The 22566-nt window shown below is 39.0% G+C and overlaps 1 protein-coding gene across 1 annotated transcript in view; it reads right to left on the bottom strand.

The window, feature by feature from the left end:
- LOC139936966 (uncharacterized) overlaps positions 1 to 12940 on the bottom strand; it is a 29113-nt gene extending 16173 nt beyond the window's left edge. Inside the window, exons 1-4 of the mRNA XM_071931840.1 lie at positions 12488 to 12940; positions 4826 to 6180; positions 3283 to 4115; positions 1193 to 1283 (exon numbers count right to left, since the gene is read on the bottom strand). Of these exons, the coding sequence (XP_071787941.1) occupies positions 1193 to 1283; positions 3283 to 4115; positions 4826 to 6135 (2234 nt within the window). The 5' untranslated portion in view covers positions 6136 to 6180; positions 12488 to 12940. The remainder of the gene's footprint in view (positions 1 to 1192; positions 1284 to 3282; positions 4116 to 4825; positions 6181 to 12487) is intronic.
- Between the last annotated feature and the right edge of the window lie 9626 nt (positions 12941 to 22566).

The raw sequence follows: 22566 nt of genomic DNA, 5'->3' as shown, positions 1-22566 counted from the left end.
TATTGTAGCAGAAAAATTTGCTTAAAGGCTGTGGACACTATTGGTAATTACTCAAAATAATGATTAACATAAAACCTTTCTTGGTGACGAGTAATGGGGAGAGGTCGATAGTATAAAACACTGTGAGAAACAGCTCCTTCTGAAGTGCCATAGTTTTTGAGAAAGAAGTAATTTTCAATGAATTTGATTTCGAGACCTCAAGTTTAGAACTTGAGGTCTCTAAATCAACCATCTAAACGCACACAACTTCGTGTGACAAGGGTGTTTTTTTCTTTCATTATTATCTGTCAAGTTCGATGACCGATTGAGCTCAAATTTTCACAGGTTTGTTATTTTATGCATATGTTGAGATACACCAACTGTGCAGGCTAGTCTTTGACATTTACCATTAGTGTCCACTGCCTTTAAGCCTTGGCATATTTCACAGGTTAGCAGAAACATTGGGTGGCCATATTGCGTGTTTACCGTGAATTTGCATTGGGACGTCATTTATTTTTGTGCGGTAAGCACCGGAAGGTTAGCATGCCTTTTCGTGTGCTTAGGGCTAGCAGCGCTATGAAATAGAAATCGCACAGTAAGCAAAAAATTGGCCACTAAGCAGCGCTAGGAAATTTGGCCCTGATGGCTAGAGCTGGCTCCTAAAAAGGTTGAGACTAAACTCTTCTCACTCAGGGATAGTAAAGGTATTTTGTAAAGTCTTCTTGATCGACACATATTTTCAATGACAAAGGATAATTTTTGAACATTAAGTTTTTTTCATAGCCAAATATTTTCTACTCTCATAGAAAGTAGACAACACTTGGTCTCACTGTAAACCATAGTGACGCTTGGATTAGCCAGTTACAAAATATTGACTCTCTACATTGACTCAAGACACTCAGTTGCTTTGAGTAATCTCCAGCAATGTGATAGGCTTTCGGAAAAAAAGCATGAAAGTTTTCTAACGCAAACCGTGAAAGCTTGCGAGAGAGAACCTGCTGGTTTGGGGTCTGCTTACATGTAGGTATACTTTAATGGTTTAATCGGTTTTGAAATCCCTACTTTGCAAACTGGGATTTTTTATATAGTTTTATTGTGAATTTTTTTTACATATAATACAATAACAAAAACACGGATTTACGGTTAAAAACGGAGAAATCACATCCCTGAATCTCAGAAAAAACTAGTGACAAACTAGCAACAACAAACTTACTTTTTCATGTTTGACAGTTTTGAGGGTGGTGGTTTACGTTGCCACTCGTTGCTTTTCATCATTCCTTCAAACTGTAGTGAAAGTGGAACATCTACAAGAAAGATTTGGGTGAAAAGTTTAGTGGAGCAAATTATGTACACAAGTTATGACAGAATTACGCATACATAGTTGTGTGTTAAACTTGGGTGGTATTTTATTTCAGGATCCACAGTATACCATCCCCATGATATTGTTTGCCAGGATCTTTTCAGACAGGTCAACAAACTAAAAAAAAACACTGACTTGAAATATGGCCAGTATTGTGGGTGAGAAGAAACTGCTGAAATCACAAGCATACATGTAATAAAACTGTCTGCTCAGATTGGCCGCTTTGTATTCTCTGCATTTAGGGCCAAACAGCTTTTCTCTCTCCTTTTTTGAAGAGGCTAAAGCACATGCGGTCATGGTTTATGTTTATACCGCGGTATTGAAATTGAAAATTTCGCACACAAGTATTTTGGTATTTCTAAAACAACTCCCGGTATTCTCGGTATTGAACAAATACCGTGACTACTCAATATAGTACCAAATAACCGCCTAAGCTTAATATGTGTGCATTTTTTTAAGTAATAAATTCACTTTGTTAACATTGCGATTGAACCCTCAGGGGACTTCAAATTAGCTCTATTCAGGAGTGCGTTTTGGCGACCCCAACCAAAAACTGTTTCTGACGTCATAACCAAAACGGTAACCGAGCTCACAACTCGGTTATCGTTCAGTCTGAACAGCAGAACCAACGACCAACAACCGAAACAGTTTTTGGTTGGGGTCGCCAAAACGCACTTCAGTAAATGTTAATTCACGCTGAAATAAATGAATAACTTGCATGCCTGTCTGGCCTCATGATATACCAGGATAACAGTTTCAAGCGAAAAAGTAATCCATCGAATTCCAGCCAACCAATGTTTTGCTTGAGTAAGATTTGGGGAAAGTTAACCCAAAAATCCTCCTAAACTGTTTGGACTTGAATAAATTGAGGGTGCATGGCCCAATGATTAGCAATTAATTTGGTCCTGCATTGCCGCACACTACAATGTCAGACATCTTCTTGAATATAATCTTGCAAGATTTGGGAGGAATGGGATTCGGGTTTTTACTCTCCCTTAAACATAACCCATTTACCTGGTATCAACCATGCATTGATGCAAACAAAATTGCTTAACCCGTAAAAACATGTCCTCCATAAGGAAAATATTTTATTCAACAACCTTGTGAAGAATCATAGTTGTTTTTTCTGTATGGAGTCTATAAATGAGAATTACATATGTTAAAAAGGTGAATTATAAACTGTTTTGAATAAAGTATATTATATATATGTAACACTTAAACAGATCCTTGCCATTTAATTGGAGGATTGTCCATCACGTGTTAGCGAATAAAAGTACTATTGCACGCTACGTCACTTAGCATGCATTTTTTGTTCCATCCGAAAAGTACTATTGCACGCTGAGCAAAAAACATCACTGCTTGCGCGTGTCTTTGGTAACGCAGCAGGGTTACTACAAGGCACATATTATATAACACCCAAGCAGATCCTTGCCATTTGATTGGAGGATTGTCCGTCACGTGATAGCAAATAAAAGTACCATTGCACGCTGAGTCACTCACCGTGCTTTTTCGTTCCATCCGAAAAGTACCATTGCACGCCGAGTAAAAACATCACTGCGTGCGCGTGTCTTTGGTAACGCAGCAGCGTTACTGCAAGGCATATTAGTAAAATTACTAGCATTCGGCTTCTACAATTAAAAATTGTAGGCCTACGCTTTGTTTGTTTTGAAAGTTGTATCTTTCCATCAAAATGACAAGGATCTACTTGGATGTTATATAAAACAAATAATGAATGTTTTTCATTTGTGCAGTAGTGCAAATATGTTCATTCTTTGAAAGATGAAATGTTCCATTGAACACGGCTCCGCCTCATTGAATAGAACATTCCATCTTCCAACTCATGAACATATTTGCACCCATGCACTCATAAACATTCATTATTTGTATATTATGCAACTCAGTTTATGCAAATTTTACATGAACTACAAAAGCCCCAAATTTACCTTGTGGGAAAGACAAGACTGGATGAAAGGAGTAATCCAACTGAGCCACTCTCTCATTAAGTGGGGCCATATCTGGTTCCTTTGGCTTTTCAACATGATTAAATCGACCTCCACACATCACACAAGGCATCAGGGGTGGGCAGCAACCACACCGAACCGATGACAACTTCTGACTCTTACGGCTATAATGATGCATGTTCATCGTTCGGATTAGTTTTCGCTTGCGAAAGTACCATACGGGTCGCGTCCTTGCACAATAATGTTCCTCCGGGTTGATGGATGATGGAGAAGAGATCGAGTTTGTCTCCGGTTGTCTATGTGAACCAATTGGTGAAGCTGACTTGCTGTTTAACACTGGACTCCCATGAGTGGATGAATTGCCTACAATACCATTCATAGGTTTTGTGTATGGCATCTTTCCAGCAGCTGTTGTTGGTGTGCTAGATGCTGTTGGAGGCGATTGAAGCCCAGGAGATACACAGTTCTGGAGAGATTTCTTCAGCCTTGCTGTCTGCCGGTCGACGTTGCTCAGCAAGGATGACAAATTTGATGGGGACATCTCCTGGGATCCACCTAGCCGTGCAATCTTGGCTTCGATTGGAGAAAGCTTCCGATTGGTTTTGGTTGACGTCATAACACGTACCTTCATAAGTTCTTCGGTTGAGGATGGTTCACCCAGGACAGCAACACCTTTACTAGCCCGTGTCTGGCGATAAATGTCACTCTGTTGTCTGATGCGATATTCTAAATCAGATACCTGTGCTTGAAGCCACGTCCAGCGACTGGCAATAGAAGCTCTCTCCACGGCCCACTTCCATACAGCTCGCCTATGTCTGCAAACATGATGAAAAAGCATTGTCATGAGAGAACAAATTCGCTAACTTTAATTAAAGGCTGTGGATAAAACATTACAAAATTGTTGATGTCTTCCTATTCAAAAATCTTTTGAACAACAAACAATTGTTCAAAACCATCAAGTCAGAAATTGAAACAAAAACTTTTGAGAACTGGGTAACAATCTTCTCTCAAAGAGATTAATTCATCAGGTCCAAATTTCATAGCGCTGCTTAGCGGCAGATTTTGTGCTTTCTGTGCAGTTATTTCATAGCGCTGCTAACCGTGGGCACACAAAAAGGCATGCTAACCTTCCGGTGCTTACCGCACAAAAATAAATGCTGTCAAAATGCAAATCCACTGTAAACACGCAACATGGCCACCCAATTTTTCTGCTAACCTGCGAAATACGCCAAGGGTTAAGCAAATATTTCTGCTACAGTAAGCATCCAATGAAATTGGGTCCTGGTTTAAAAAGGGTGTTACATTTCAACAAATGGAAAAACAAACTTTTACAAAGGGCACTTCCATTAGAAATCTAGTAAGTTCATTGGAAAATTTTGAAAGGGCACCAAGGTAAAGACAAGGGCAACCAAGGCCAAGGCCTCGGTGTAACACCAGGCTTGCATGAATTTATATTTGATTCCAATTTGTGATACAGTTGTAAGATTCATGATTTTGCCCTATCAAATGAAGAGCAATTACTTACAATGGTATTTTATGCTTTTGTCGAGTTTGTGCGTAAGATGGGAGAGTATCATCCCCCTCATCACAGCTCTCTCCTCCTGAGCTACTCTCCGTTTCATCATCGTCAACCCAACTCTCTACATGATCCAACTTAGATTGGAGCTGTCTGACTGCCGACTTGACTGAAATATTTCCTAACACATCAACATCAGTAGGTCTTGTTGGCAAAAGCTTCCGCTTATGATTACAAGTTCGAGGTAGGTGGTTATCTCCAATAGTGACATCTGGGCCTGTGCTCACGGCTGGCTCCTTCTGTGACGTTGATGTATTATTAACATCTGCAACATTTGATGAAGAATTCCGTTTACATTCTGGACAACCTTCCGCATCAGCCTCAGCAGCCTTTTCTTCAAGATTCTTGTGCTGTTCTTGAACAAAGCTTTGGATCTGCCGTTGACTGTGGGTGCTGATGTGAGTTGCCTGCAATCTTCTAAGTTTTTGAACGAGCTGTCTTGCCCGTTGTGCTAAATAAGAGCTCTGATCAATGGCGCATTGTATTTGGTCTGGTGCCAAGAGTTTAGGTGTTGAAGAATTGCTGGCCACTGTATCTACTTGAAACATTCGTCCAAGCTTACTAACCTTTCCATAGTTAAGAATCGTTTCCCGATCAGAAACACTGTAAATTCTATCAAAGGAGTGGGTCTTAATCTCACCACCAAGCGTATCATCTTCGGCTTCAGAAGAGTCCGCAGTGGCAGTGGAACTGCTACCTGTCGCATCAGTTTTATTTGCCAACGAGAGAGATGACGTTTCTGGAGGCATGGTGGTTGCTACATGGGCGTTTGTCTGACAAGATTGCTGCTTATCAACGGTTCCAGAGACAGCTGAATTACTCATTTTCTTACTGTTGTCCACAACAGCCTCGCCCCCGTTGTTCAAGCCAGGACCCCTGGCTGTCAAGGGACAAGTACCAGTTCCCACTGCCTTTCCTCTGTCCAACTTCCCAAGAAGTCTTAAGTTCTCAGGAATTCTACCTCTCTGAGAGTTTGCTTTAAAAAGCCTGACCTTTGACCTATGGTTATTGATCCCTGATTTATTCTGACTACCTTGCTTTACCAATTTGCCTCTCTCAAACCCAGAGTCCTGGATGGCTTGATCAGAGTCAATGTGCGTGTGGTTAGTGTTAGAGTGACCGTTGGGTAACCCTGGGCTTGTCGGATCACTTGGGGTAGCTTCGAAGCCAGCTTGTCCAGGATCCGCAGGAGAGACTGGCAACTTAAAGGTAGAAGGGTGGGCAGAAGCATCGGTCAAGGCTGGAGCCATCGCAGCCATGCAGCATAGCCTGGGGATGGCCGTCACACCACCAAGGCATTGGGACTAAAGAGAAAAAAAAGAGAATATATTTAAGTAATGGCAAAATCAGGCAAAGCTTTTTTTTTAAAAATACACACAAATTTTCAATAGTTCATTGGAATTTATTTGCCTGGAGTCTACAGAATTGAACCAAAAAAATGAGAATGGTCACACTAAAATTTGTAAAAAGTCTCACTTATTGATGTCATCACCTCTACAAAAAAAGTTAAAGCTTATCCAATACCTTTACATTTCCACTTACTTGTAAATCACATGGAAACCCTTTTTGTGCATAAAATAACTAACCTATGAAAATTTGAGCTCAATCAGTCATCAAAGTTGCGAGATAATAATGAAAGAAGAAAAAACACCCTTGTCACACGAAGTTGTGTGCGTTTAGATGGTTGATTTCGAGACCTCAAGTTCTAAATCCGAGGTCTCGAAATCAAATTTGTGAAAAATTACTTCTTTCTCAAAAACTACTCCACTTCAGAGGGAGCCGTTTCTCAAAATGTTTTATACTACCAACCTCTCCCCATAACTCGTTACCAAGTAAGGTTTTATGCTAATAATTACTTTGAGTAATTACCAATAGTGTCCACTGCCTTTAAGGATCCTGCAACAGACAAGTTTTAAATGTAGTGTTCTCCACAGACTTTTTTTAGGAGGGCGGCATGAAGTAATTAAACTGGCGCCCTTTTTTAAGCAACAAATGCTTGAGAAAACCTATTCTTAAAAGTAATGTTATTAATCCCTGGGCCAGACGACGCTACCTATTGATTGATATCCGTTTCGGTCGGAACAACCTTATTTTAAAAACTAAATCAAAACTACAATTTCTTATTTATTTTGCTTTGTACGCCTCGCCAATAACCTCAAAGGGATGATCCGCTGTCGCACGCACAGTGTAGGTGATCGTACGGTGATCACGTGCAATTTTCAAAACGGAAATAAAATAAACACACATTTTTGGACGATCTTATCCCCAAATGTTGGGCCTAATTAATACCTTTTCCATCGAAAAAACATTTTTATGAATTTAGTGATAGCGATTCCATCGTTAAGAACAACAATTAAGATTCAACAATCGGTAACACACAGATTAGTTATTTATCAATGAACTTTGCCCCACATTGCGCATGCCCTCAATGGGCGATAGTTATACGTTGAATACGCTTTAAGGATTGTACCGTTCTGTACATGCGTGTGGCACACTGTGCGGCAATTCTTTCTCAGTTCATGAACATGCGTATTTTGTTGGAGTCTATCAACGGCAAATCACAGCGTGCGGACTGTTTATGCACTATGCATGCAGTGGGTATTTCCATGGTTTGGACGACGTCGACGGTGTGTGTGTGGTGTGTGTGGTGTGCGTGGTGTGTGGCATGGTTGATGCACTCCGCATATGAACTATGAGGTTGTGTGTACATCGTGTTTTAGCGTTTGTTTAAGATCACATTTCTGAAGCTGTAGTTTCGTAGTCGGTTTGTCCTTTTTGGGGCAGGGTGGCCAATAATTTTAGCAGGGCAGCCAATTCGTTGGCAGGGTAGCCTTAATTTTAGGAGGCGGGCCACCCTTTCAACACTTTTGTTTGGAGAACAGTGAAAATGCACTCAAAACATATAAGGCGGCAACAATCTGTTGAAAATATTATATTAGAAAAATAAAATTTAGTAAGTATGGTACACCATCGGCATCTTGCCCTGGACCAAATTTGGACGATGCCATTGTCCTGCAGGGGTAGCAAAATTTGCAAGTTTCAGTTTAACATGACCACGGTAGCAAGCAGCCAGTCCATGTTATCATGACGTCACATTCACATCTCAGACAAATCAGGTCATTAACGATCTAAATAACGGGGGGAGGGGAAATGGGGACAGGCTCAGTAAATCTACTTTAAAAAGACAACTAAGGCCTCAAGTCACAAGTTACCCCTGCAGGATAATGGTATGGTAAGAAAAGTCAAAGGCAACATAGCAGACAACACTAGTTTTTACTACTACGTGGAAAAGATCTTGTTCTTTAGAGGCTATAATAATATACCCTTTTGGATTTTTAGGACTCTTCCACATAAAAATGTCATGGTTTACTCTTGTTATAATGTGGGGTTATTTTCAGAGCATTCAAATCTTGAGTTGCCAGTTGTCATAAACTAGCGGCTTTTTCAGTGCGACCAAATTTAATTTGTATGACTTTTTGTCCAAAACCCATCGACAGAGGAGAAATTGGTATTCCTTTCTTATGAGTATCCCAGTTTTTTAAAGGAGGACTTTCTTTGATAAAACTTTAAAAGGCACATCTAATGTTAAAACCATTGGCTTCATGATAAAGGAACACTATGAATTTTGTTAAGCTGTTGAATTTTCTTCTTTGGCGTCAATAATTTGTGAAAAGAAAATTGAAATTGAGGTTTCCCATACGCACGTCGTAGATGGACTTGCTTGTAAACATTTTCTTGTGTTGATCACTACCGCCCTCTCGTGGCGGCTGGAGATGCAACAGCCTTTTTTAATTTGCGCAAGCTGCAATTTTTTTTTTGAGCATTTTCAAATTTGTTTTTACGCATGACTATCTTGCGCAAATTTAAAAAGGGTTATGTTCCGTAATGCCAATGGCAGCACTATACTTGATATCATGCACACATAAGCTCACACTATCAATTGGTGCATGATGATCACATCGCCAGTACAGAACTTTGACTTATTTTAGGAAGTAATTTCTTCTATGGATACATTTGTTAGCTGTGAACTCATTGAAAGGGACACAAAGAATATAATATAAATGGAATTTTAACTTCTCAAATCAGGTAAAACAATTTAGAAAGTTTTAGTCAAATTTGTGTTCGCATTGTAAAGAAGCTTTATATCCAGGACATCAGTGCAGTGGCACTGACTGACTCCTATAAGTTGGCCTGTTGCCAACACGAGGCAGAATGCTCAACAAACGTTCATGTAAAATGTGCAACAATAATTGAACTGTACACAGCACCAGGGCTGTACGCTTCATTTTTGAAAGGGCAAGGGCACCAAGGCGTTTTCTTCTTGGTAAAGGGCACCCTATGATGAAATTGCAAACTTGTACTGGAGCATTTAAAGGGCACCAAGGCAATGACCAGGGGACACGGAGGCAATCGCCTTCGTTGCATCCGTGAAGTATCAGAACTGCAGCACAGACAAAGTTCTCAAAATACCACATGCGCCAAGACAAAAAATGCTGCAACCAGACAAAATCGTTGTGCGCCCGAACAAAAAATATCACATCACGCCTGGACAAAAAATTTGACAAACACTTCACGACGAACACAGGGAGGTAAAATTAGTGTAGTGTGCAAAGACTTGTACCCGGAAGTTGGCTGGCAGTTCGTAATGGCACTACGCGTGCATTTTTCTGTGTCGCAGGGCATCCTGACCACCATTTGACAACAGCGTGGTATTTAAACTTGGTCCCAAGTCTGTAAATCGTGCGGTTTAGTCGTCCTGATATATTATTGGCTGAAACAGCGCCCTCTAGTGAATAAACATCCGTCATTAGAGCGAGTTAAAGCATGGTAGCAAATCTACGGGGGAATTCTACATCGCTGAAGAGAAATTACCGCACTCTCAGACTTGAAATCGAACTTACGTGGTATGAGGAGACCGATCAGAGATCGAAAAATACCCGTACGTAAATCTGAAACTCAAAACCTTTTTTGGGCAATATTGCACAAAGTGGTTTTGTTCGTTCTGAAATAATTTGCGCAAAATTGTTTGCACAATCAGTCGATTCTGCAGGAATAGTTTGTGCAACTGCCGATCAAGCAGGAATGGTTTGTGGTTTGTGCAATGGCTTATGTATTTGAGCACGAATAGTTTGCGCAATTTGCCGATAGTACAGGAGTAGTGTGCGCAATATGCCGATAGATATGGAATAATTTGCACAATTTGGAGATCGTGCATGAATTATTTGCGCAATTTGAAAACAGTGCAGGAATGGTTTGCGCAATTTGACAATAGTGCAGGATTGGTTTAGCGCCCGGACAAAATGTAACCCTGTGGAGAACTCCGAGTATAAGTAAAAAATTTAAACAATAAAAGACTACATGTATCAAGAACACATTTTGTTAGTTTGCGGAAAGTGATGGATGCCCTTATTTAAAGGCGAACATGGTATAATATCTGTTGCCATGGAAGGGAAGCAAGCACAATAGGCCAACTCATTAAATATCATTATGAATATGAGGAAAACATTCAAGATTATTAGGAAAAAATTCAGTATGTGGAAAAAAAGAGATAAAATTTATCATGACTAGTGCTGGGCGATTAGTGAAATTTTGATATTTTGATATCACTGGCCAACTATCCGAAATTAACCGGATATTCGAATAGTTTTTTTTGCCGCTGGAGGGCGCTATTTAAAAATAAAATTAAAAAAGTTTTTTTTTTGGCCGCTAGAGGGCCAGTTTGTTTGTGAATGAGATCGTATGGATGGATTGATATTAGTTTCAGACAGTGTCACATGTTTCATTCATAAAAATAACCGGATCTAATTTAAAGATGGCGATTTGCTTTTTCTTTTGATCGTGATTGACTCTACGTGAAGGAAAACTTTCATAATCTTTGAACAAATTACGTCAGAAATGTCACTGTTTTAACTCTTCAGGGAGGTGAGCATAGTTAAATACTTAGTTTATGCTGTTTTATGCTGTCTTAATAGAAGTTTCATAAGGATTCAGACAAAACATTCCTATCAGTTGTCGCCCGACGTCCGCGGATATTCGGATATTAAAAGAATATCCGGTTACTTGGTTGTAATTACAGAACTATCCCGTTAATAAATAGGTATTCGCGCCCTATGCGGATATCCGGTTACGAAAAAAAAGGCATTCGCGGTTACGGATAGGAAAACCTATTTGCCATTAACCGGATATTCAAATAATTCGCCCAGGCCTAATCATGACACGGTTAAAAAAAAAATTGATCATTCCGTCATGACCAAAGTCTACTCCTAGAACTATGTGGTTTCATCCCGCTATCGTCTCCCGTAACCTGCAATAGGTTGACATCTCTAACGACAATAATGAGTCTGCTTTTTTATGGTTCCTTTATTAAGTTTCAATTTTGTTAAATCTCTTCTTTTTTTCTTTTTTTTGCAAAAATTAGGCTCTAATAATTTTTTTTCAACAGTTTAAAAGTGATTTAGATGCATATGACTCATGCGCATATATTCAACAGTTGACTTATGTTCAAATGTTCTGTTAAAGTGCATTTAAAAATTGTTGTCGTGAGTTGTCAGGAGGGGTGGTGAGTTGTCGGTATTTAGTGCGACCCCTACCATACAAGTACATTATGCCAATTGCCCGCGAGGTACGTCCTGACACGTGATGACCCTGGTCATATTTTTTTTCCTAGGAGTAGGACAAACAGGGAGAACTATCTGCACACGTTCGTCCTGGAAAGAAAAAACACCTGATTCGTGCTTGTGTACAAAACATATTGACACGCGTCTGGGAACCAAGAAGAGAACCAGAAAAAAAAAAAGCAGACTCGTTATTGTCATGAGAGTTGTCAACATATGATGTTCTAGGAGTAACCAAAGTCCATGTACAAGGGGAAGGAAGATTTTACCTTTAAAGGTCGGCCATTCCCACAATAACAATGAAATAGTTCACAAAATCCAACATTATTTTATTATTCAAATTGGTGGTTGCAATTAGATAGACCAAGTGAGTGGAGGTGTAGGCCTGGCTCGATGATCTTTGAGCACAAGTCTAACCATCCAAAGATTCCAACCAAGCTTGTGTTGTTGAAAATGTGTTGTTTAACAACAAAAAAGGGTATAGACCTTATGCACATGACGTCATTTCAGTACGTCGCCCCCACATTGAGGTCAGAAGGAGGTTGTTCGTTGGCCAATCTATGTGCGTTTCGATTGTTTCGTCACCGTTTGACCTCAAAGATGGCGACTGGATGACGCCAATGCATAAGGTCTATTGGAAGAAAGGAAAGGAGAGTATATTTGTCTCATCTCCTGGGACTCTCCTGTTCCATCTTCACACTTTTCCTAAAGTTTTAACTGGAAACTGGTAGGTATATTTTGTCTTGTACGGTTTTTGCACTGAACTTCTGAGCTCATGGCCATGGGCCTGGCTAAGTGCTCACATTCATAGTCAATACGTCACTTTTTATAAACATCATAAACTACCGAAACTGACTGGCCAGTGTTATGAATGTGTGTATTTCATGCACGTGACATACACAACTTCCTGGCCATTTTCCCGCGTAAACCCGTCATTTAATTAGAACATTTGGATGTTGATAATTAAAAAGCTATATTCCTTTCTCAAGAAACAGACCTTTCAGAGGTAAATGAGCCGACTGCCGAGGCTAGAGGTTCAGACAATTTCACTGGAAACACAGAGAAGTTTGCACCGTCAGTAGAGATCATCGCAAAACCGCAGAAGCGAAGAATTACCACGTGACCAGGGGTAGGCCACGTTCCTTCTGCAAACACGTCTCTCCAAACCCGGAATCGTGGAACCACCCTTAATTTTGTCGGCTATGCTGACCTTTTTTTTTTAATTTTCCTTCTCCAAATACAAATGTAGGACGAAATGAAGGTAACCCTCGCCTCTCAAACTGAACAGACGGCAATTACGCGTTGAATTGCGCCGAGTCCTGGCAGCAAATTAGACCGAGAGGCTTGGCTAAAATGGCGGCTATTTTCTTCATTGATCTATCGCATCGTTGATTGAACGTTATGCATGCTACTATGTTTTACATGCAAATCGTCCTATTCTACCCTGCACTTTTACCACATACACGTACGTACGTAGGCAAAACACCACAGATAAACACACACACACAAAATGCATACTTCATTTACATGCATGGTGGGTAGGTTGCGTCAATTGATAGACCCCTCTAAGCGCTATTTCCTTATTGGTCAATTTCGGCAACCACGCTCTTTGATCCAGTGTTTGCACGTTACACAAAGTAGCATAAATTGAGCATTTTCAAATAATATTATGAGTAAATACACATGTTTATATATATACATCACAATTTAACAATTGTTAATGCCAAAAATTAGTATTCTGTTGAGGTTTATTTCTTAATAAATAAACAATGATCATATCTGCAGCCCACACAGAGGGAAATAAGCAATTAAAAGAATGTCCTGGTGTGCGCAGACTTATTTTTAGACCTTATACCATACATCATGGCAAATGACGTGAGGTACTTGCTGTCTACTTTTCAAGGGAACTGAACACCACACTCTATTAAGCACAGAACCATTAATTTATTATACCGATCGAAGGTCCGAATCGAGGAAAAAATTGCTGTATACCCTAATAATAGTATTAATTCATCTTGCGTGCTGGTTGGTGTTCACTTTCGAACCACCGTAAAATCAGTCGTTTATGTTTTACGAACAACTTGAGGTCTGGGAGGTAAGGGACATCTTTTTTAATGACAGTTTTTTTAGTGTGTTTTTTTTATTGGGGGGCGGGGGTTGAACAAAGAATTGACTGGAGTGGGATTCGAACCAACGACCTCCGGATTAACGTGCCGGCGCGCTCTACCAACTGAGCTATCTAGCCCTATATTGGCGGTGTCCCTATTTTGTCAATATCTTTGTTCAGGGGTGCCAGACAGTTTTTTTTTTTTATGTACCTTTTTTTTCGAGTCCGGGATGGATTGGTTTGCATTAAATCAAAATAGCTAGCTGATAATGATTCATGGGTTTTTTTTTGTCGTATTATTTTTATTACCATAATTATTTCGAAATTACTGCATGACCGTAAGATAGCATTTGAATACTGATTAAGGCAGATAGGCCTATTTGTAATTACTCAAAATAATTGTTAGCATAAAACTACTAGGCCTAACCATGACACAACAAGCAATGATGGAGAGCTGTTTATAGTTTAAACACTGAGAAACGGCTCCCTCTGCTGAAGTAACTTAGTTCGAGCGGAAGTAATATTTTCCACAAACATTTTGATTTCGATCGACCTATAGAGGTTCCGAAATCAAGCATTCTGAAAGCACACAACTTCGTGTGAGGGTGTTTTTTCTTTCATTATTATCTCGCAATTTCGACGACCAATTGAGTTTTCCACAGGTTTTTTAATGGTAAACAAACACATTTTCAAACAATCCGTTAAACAAACTTGCTCAATAGCTGTCGCAAGTCGAACGACATGTGCACGCACCGACAAGTGTCGACCGTGTATGAGGGTAATGGTTCCCTCGTTGTGTGAGCCGTATAGCAGCGATAAGAAAACGCGAACCAAAGGGAATGTATGGTGGCCCCGAAGGGACATCGCATAACGCAAACGTGTGCGCACACGTATGCAATGTCGTGAAACAAATCGCGAATATATGCGCACACGTATACAATATCGTTAAACAATTCGCGAATATGTGCGCACACGTATGCAATGTCGTGAAACAATTCGCGAATATGTGCGCACACGTATGCAATGTCGTGAAACAATTCGCGAATATGTGCGCACACGTATGCAATGTCGTGAAACAAATCGCGAATATGTGCGCACACGTATGCAATCTCGTGAACCAAATCGTGAATATGTGCGCACACGTATGCAATTTCGTGAACCAAATCGTGAATATGTGCGCACACGAGTGCGATTTGTTTTGCAATGTCGTGAATTTTATTGCATACCATGTTGCATACCATTAGGATGATGTCATAGTTGTGGATAATTTGTTACCGATCTAGGGAGTACTGTGGCGCTACAGCAGACTACCTCTGTAAAGCATGTGTATACACAGGAACTTGGCACCAGGCCAAGGACGACCACACGCCTCGCTTGCCTCACAACAAAGACTACTGCTGCAATGACTACCGCTTATCTCACTGTTGGAAAGAAACCCCCCAGATCATTAGACATTTTATTCAAAGGTATGCAACATGGTATGCAATTAAATTCACGACATCGCAAATGATATTCGCAGACGTGTGCGCACATATTCGCGAATTGTTTCACGACATTGCATACGTGTGCGCACATATTCGCGAATTGTTTCACGACATTGCATACGTGTGCGCACATATTTGCGAATTGTTTCACAACATTGCATACGTGTGCGCACATATTCGCGAATTGTTTCACGACATTGCATTCGTGTGCGCACATATTTGCGAATTGTTTCACGACATTGCATACGTATGCGCACACGTTTGCGATATGCGATGTCCCTTCAGGGCCACCATAGTAATGTCTCTCAGCCCGAGTGACTGCAGCATCCAGAGTGCAACAAACTGCGCAACCATGTGACATTCATCAGAATGTCAAGTTTCCATCTCGTGATGGGTCAATTAATGAATGTCGTTGCATGCATTCTGGTGCATTCTTTAGAAAGTTTTTCGTCACGACACCTTCAGAATAAAAATGACACCATTGAAGAATGTGAATCTCCAGATACCACCTCTGCCCGGTGTACAGAACATAAGTGCGGCTTTAGCTAAGGTTATTATTATTATATCATCTTCTGGTAGTGTATCAAACTGCGGGGTGTCGATTGAAAATTTGTTGTAATTTTAGTTGGTGCTTAATTGTGTTTGCCTTAGTTATAGCGGCTAGCATGGCAGGCACCGTCCACCACGGATATAATAATAATAATAATAATAATAATAATAATAATAATAATAATAATAATAATAATAATAATAATAATAATAATAATAATAATAATAATAATAATAATAATAATAATAATAATAATAATAATAATAATAATAATAATAATAATAATAATAATAATAATAATAATAATAATAATAATAATAACAATAATAATAATAATAATAATAATAATAATAATAATTCACTTTCTGTTTTCTATTTTTTTTTTTTTGCTGACCTGTCTTTGTTCGTTGTTGTCGATTGTTTGTCTGTACGCATTGTTACATTGTTAGCAGCTTGTGCATGAGCCTTACACCTTTTCAGGAACAATAGTGTCCTATACTGGAGTATGAGTATCTTCCACAAGACATCGAAGATAGTTATCGGCTCAATGCACATTGCTCAGGGAATCAGAACCTTGAGCTTTGATCACACTATTGGTAATTACTCAAAAAAATTATTAGAATAAAACCTCACTTGGTAACGAGTAACTGGGAGAGGTTGATAGTATAAAACATTGTGCATAGTGAAACGAGCCCAGTCAAATGTCGCACGCTGGAGGTTATTAGCACCTTTGCACTATCATCAAGGTTAGAAAAGCCTGGTATTGGTTTCAGTAATGTAAACAAAGGTGCTAAGCAAGCCTCTAGTGTGAACCCATGCAATGTTGACCACGGATGAGTCCATGGAACTTGCAGCAAGAAACACAAAGTGGTGCTGAGATTAGAACCAACCTTGTCCTCTGAGACAGGACCTTACCTCGTTATGACCAGAACTGGTTTTGGGAATTACGGTGAAAAATGAGTTCAATTACCTCAAAAGTAAAAAAGAAAAACTAAATATTATTGGTCAGGCCAGCTGTCCAATCAATAGTACATTTTTGAGCACGGGGCAAATTAAAATGGATGACATTCGTTCCACTAATCACATGACATGGCTTTATGTGTGGTATATAGTGATTTTGAAAGCATGCCGAACTGTTAAATTATCTTACTTTCAAAATACCCATCACAAACTTACCACTGTATATATAAATTTTAAAAAGGGGTGAGAAAACTGCAAATAACGTTTTTTTTTTTGTCTACTCTGCGTTAATTTTGATCGGCACAATCGAAATAAGCTGTAGTATTTGAAGACTTAGTTTTCTCGAAGATGAAAGCATTTGGAGATGCAAATAAATTCATTGATATTAATATCAACTTTTAAACAGGTTTCGAGAGCTTACACTTAAACTTAAATGTTAGTACTCACCTTTTCTAAATTAAGCCCCCCCCCCCCAAAAAAAAAAAAAAAAAAAAAAAACCTTTCAAAAGTAACAAAAAAACCTTAATTATACATTAACTTTATTACGCGGATTATACAGTGTTATACTGCTTTAGTTTCTACTTTTGTACCGGGTAACTACTTTACCATTAGTTATGATCGTTAAAGGCACTGGGCACGTTTGATAACTGTCAACAAAGACCATTCTTACATTGTATGCATAATAATAAACCTGTGATGTTTTTACTCAATTTTGGTCGTCGAAGTTGCGAGAGAAAAATGAAAGGAAAAACTTCCTGTGTGTCGCACGGGTTGTGTGCTTTCATCAGATGCCTTGAATTCTCAGCTGACTCTTATTCAATTCAAATACTTTAGTAGGAAATAACTTCTTTTTAAAAAACTATGTCACTTCAGAAGGAGCCGTTTCCCACAATGTAATGAAATGAACGTGCGAAAGGGGGCGGCTGTGTGTCAAATGTACATGTATGTTGTCCGCTTCCTCGAAAGGGGGGCGGCTGTGTGTTGTAGGCCCAGATCGTGATGTCCGCTCTCTCGAAAGGGGGCGGCTGTGTACTGCTATCGTGTATGATGTCCGCTCTATCGAAAGGGGGCGGCTGTGTGTTGTAGGCCCTACGAGTATGGTGTCCGCTCTCTCGATCGAAAGGGGAGGGGGCGGCAGAGTGTTGTAGGTCCGCCCAAACTTTATAATCGTCCAACTATAGTGTTAAAGTGATGGCGTCCCAACTATAGTTGGGACAGTAATGCAGGGTACCAGCGCGTTGCAGGGTACCAGGGTTGGTTTCTGCTGCTGTGTGTGACAGATTAAACAGTATGGGCATGGTGTACGTGGTATGTGAGCTAGTCTTGAAATCAAGTCGGTAATTGTTTAGCAGTGTAGTTTAAGGGACGGTACTTTTGTGGCTGGAGCGTGGCGGTGCGTATTAGAAGAGTTTGAGTGGGTAAATTAATTATTCTCAAGAAATTATTAATATAGTTTTATGTTGAAAATTACAGTGTTGCGCGTTTGAGCCTACTTGTACAAATAGAGATGAACTTGTGGGCATCAAACAAATAAACATGTGAGGGGCCAAGACACTGGAACAAGCGAAGTCAAGTTATTTCATAGTTTGGACTGTGGGTCCCAACTAAGTAATGACTGTCCTAACTGTACCAATGACTGTCCCAACTATAGTTGAGACCATCTCTACCAGATTATAAAATAAATTTGGTCTATCCCCACTACAGGACACTCATTACTACAGTGGGGACTGGGGTCCCAATATAGAGTAACGACTGTCCCAACTGTACCAATGACTGTCCCAACTATAGTTGAGACCATCTCTACCGAGAGTGTAATGTTGGTGTATGATATGTCTGCTCTCTCGAAAGGGGGCGGCTGTGTGTAGTGTACGTGTATGATGCCCGATCAATAGGGGGGGGGGCTCGAACTTCATGTCCAAGAGGCCCGTCAACTTAAAGGAACACGTTGCCTTGGATTGGACGAGTTGGTCAAAACAAAAGCGTTTGTAACCGTTTTGTATATAATGCATATGGTTGGAAAGATGTTTTAAAAGTAGAATACAATGATCCACACAAGTTTGCCTCGAAATTGCGTGGTTTTCCTTCTACTGTGCGGACTAACACGGTCGGCCATTTATGGGAGTCAAAATTTTGACCCCCATAAATGGCCGACGTGTTAGTCGACGAGGTAAAAGGAAAACCACGCAATTTCGAGGCATGTTTGTGTGGATCATTGTATTCTACTTTTACAACATCTTTCTACCCATATGCATTTTATAAAAAACGGTTACAAACGCTTTTCAAAGACCAACTCGACCGATCCAAGGCAACGTGTTCCTTTAACGTGCTTTTGGAGTTCTAAACTTCGAAACAGCACCCAACTTCAATCAGTCTATTGATCGTGGCACTGTTTTGTATACACGCACGAACGGACGAACAGCGCTCTCTTTCACAGCCATCATTTTCTCTTGCTCAAAACTCATGTTACGGGAACTGAATATGTGTATAAAATGTATGAAGTAAAGTAAAACATAACATGGTTTATTTCGGATGACCAGTCGATGAGCTCCCCTCGGTATTGGAAGTTTACAAACTATAGTTCCCTCGGCTTCGCCTCGGGATAGCTGTTTGTCAACTTCCAATACCTCGAGGACCTAATACTGACTATAGTCACCCTAAAACCATATGTCATATTTTTTGTATAATCGCCGATGTCAAGATTTCGAAAAAAAAGAGTAATAAGGATAGCGCCCTAATTACAACCCACGGTCACAATAATTGGGTATCGTAGCGTCATATGTTATCAACCCTCATATTATGCTTTCAAACCCAAACTTTGATTCCCGTTTACCGCGAGACTGTGCAAGCTCCACACCGATGACAGAAGCTCTGCTGTTTACTCACGGTCTGTATTTTCGTCAGGCTTAATATGCTGCTGGGAATATAAAGTTTCCTGTCGTAGGTTATGCTCAAACATATGAAACGATTATTTTTTTGGTATAAATCACTAATGCATTATTATGCCAACAATTAATTAGTCTAAGAAACATCATCCAATCTCTAAGTTTCAAAACAAAATTATCATCTGCTAGATTCGGAGTTTCATTCTCCTTTAGTCACTGGATAGATCATGTGATTTGGTTGCTATTTGGGATTCTATGGTGTGCCATGGGGAAATTTGTTTAAAACAATTAAGTGAAAATGAAAACTTGTTTGGATTAACTGCAGACAGTAATACATTATGTTAAACATAATAAATAATATGTCTACATTAGAGAGAAAATATAACAGATTGGTTTCTTACTCCTGAAACTAAACATAGGCCTAATGGTCTGAAATGGGGGAAAACAGATTGTTTTAAGTGCTTCAAAGGGGTTCGGGGTGTTTTACTGTCATGCCTTGCGATATCTCCGGATTTTAACCAAGATAGCCATATATTATGTATTGGGACAAAAATGTAATTAGATTTGTTTAATAGTAATTGAATGAGCTATTTTTATTTGTTTTGCACGCCATACTAGCTTCTGAATATTCAATAAACACCAACCAAGAAGCAATTGCCAAGAAGGTTTGAAAACATAATATTTTTTATGACGTCGCTCAATTAATGTCGTACATGCATCGGCACTGATGTAAATAATGGATTATCTCTCGCAACGGAACAACAACATTTTTTAAGATTTCAACACACGGTGTAAGTTAAATGTAAATCTTTATGAATTGTGTTTTTCGTTCATACAAAAAGTACATAGATCCTTTAAGAAGGGGAAAAACAAGCCCAAAGTGTAACAACTGAACTACAGTTCCAGAGAGAGTAGCAATAATAATACTGAATTGCCAAAATAAAGTTAAATAACTAAATAAATAAATTAAACATGCAACCATGTTACATAATTAAATGTAAAGAGTGTTATTTATCTAATTACCACCACATGTGATCTGAGGTTTGAGACTAGAAGTATTTATAAAAGTAAATGGACATTACAAAATATTGCGTTATCCTCTGTGCTGTAAAGTTACTCTGATTATTTGTATGAATGTGAAGGCCTCCATCAGCGCAAGGATTTTTCTCGATGACAGGGAGGGGTCCCAACGACCATGTTTTGCGCATGCATGCTGGGGTGTTGTTTCATCTCTAAAATTGTCCAGGCTTAGGCTTATTCATAACGACATAACAACTCTAAATAAAAAGGGGAAATTGTTTTTAAAGAACACAACAAGTCTTTGTTTGGGGTTTTCACAGTACACATATTTCAGAAAGAGCTCATTTGTACTGACATAATCAAACTATTTATTAATGTTCTTACTAAAAGATATAGATGAATGATTGCAGGTCTGATACTTTTTTGGAAGAAGGGGCAGTTTTTAACATTATAAGGGGCCTTTGAATGGTGCATTGAGGCAATTCCCCTCTTTGTTCTCTTTTCTGTAAATATCATACCTGTGATCACTATTGTTGCATGTCTAATTCTTGGGATAAAAAACAACAAGTTTTTTAATACAATTAGTGAGCGTTTTATTCATTTTCTTTTTAGATGTCATGCAAATGTGTAACCGGTTTTTCTTGTGACCCAGTTGGCTGCAATATCTCAGATGGCCGATAGAAAAAAATAATACTGTAATAGTCCCTTTATATATAGGTGCAGACATTTTGTACAAATATTTTGTATAATATATTGCAGAGTATTAACAAGTGTTGTTTTCAGTTGAACTGCATGTTATTTTGTTTAAAGGAACACGTTGCCTTGGATCGGACGAGTTGGTCAAAACAAAAGCGTTTGTAACCGTTTTGTATATAATGCATATGGTTGGAAAGATGTTTTAAAAGTAGAATACAATGATCCACACAAGTTTGCCTCGAAATTGCGTGGTTTTCCTTCTACTGTGCGAACTAACACGGTCGGCCATTTATGGGAGTCAAAATTTTGACCCCCATAAATGGCCGACGTGTAAGTCGACGAGGTAAAAGGAAAACCACGCAATTTCGAGGCATGATTGTGTGGATCATTGTATTCTACTTTTACAACATCTTTCTACCCATATGCATTTTATAAAAAACGGTTACAACGCTTTTCAAAGACCAACTCGACCGATCCAAGGCAACGTGTTCCTTTAATCTTATTTTCTTTTTGAATAATTTCTTGATTAATGTCATTTTTCTGTCTAAAGTATACCATCATACTGTTCACATTGTTGTCTAGCGCTGAGCACTGAGGAAGATGAATAAAAAGTAAACAATGGAACTATATTATGCATCTTTGTCTGTAACTTGCAGTCTCAAACTTCACCATTACAAATTAACTGATATCAGTCTGCCTTTACAAACTGCCTTAGGCCTATACTTGATTACATGGGAATATATTATTAGTTCAAAAAGGCATACCTGATCGATTGAAAAGAATGCAAATGTCCCATACTGATTTTTTTGTTAAGAAACTGGACACTGTTGGTAATTGTCAAAGACCTGTCTTGTCACTTGGTGCATCTCAACATATGCACAAAGTAAAAATCATGTGAAAATTTGAACTCGATTAGTCGTGAAAGAAAAAAATACCATTGTCACACAAAGTTGTGTGCTTTCTGCTTGGTTTCAGAACCTCAAAATCTAATTCTGAGATCTCAAAATCAAATTCGTGTATTATTTTAAAAGTGGAAGATTACTTACCAACTAAGTTTTTATGCTACAAACTAATTTGAGTAAGTACCAATAGTGTCCAGTGCCTTTAACATATAAATAAGATTAAAAAACAATAATGAAGATTAAAAACGAATAATCATGCTAACCCCCCAAAAAGGTAAACAAATATTCCAATGGTAAAATTTTTTAAAACACTCTTGCTGAAATTGACCGAGAAAACCTATACTAGAGTCACAATTTGGAGTTATTAGGGTTTTGAACCTTTTTTGTGACACTTCCACAAGCGTTTTTCAAATTATTCTAGTACATCGTTTTGATTGCCGGCCCGCTTAGGAATGGCTGAAAATTATCAAAGTTG

The sequence above is a fragment of the Asterias amurensis genome, chromosome 5, assembly GCF_032118995.1.
Source record: "Asterias amurensis chromosome 5, ASM3211899v1".
In the NCBI taxonomy this organism is placed as follows: Eukaryota; Metazoa; Echinodermata; class Asteroidea; order Forcipulatida; family Asteriidae; genus Asterias; species Asterias amurensis.
Note: the sequence above shows the minus strand (reverse complement) of the source record. Positions and strands in the feature narration are given on the sequence as shown.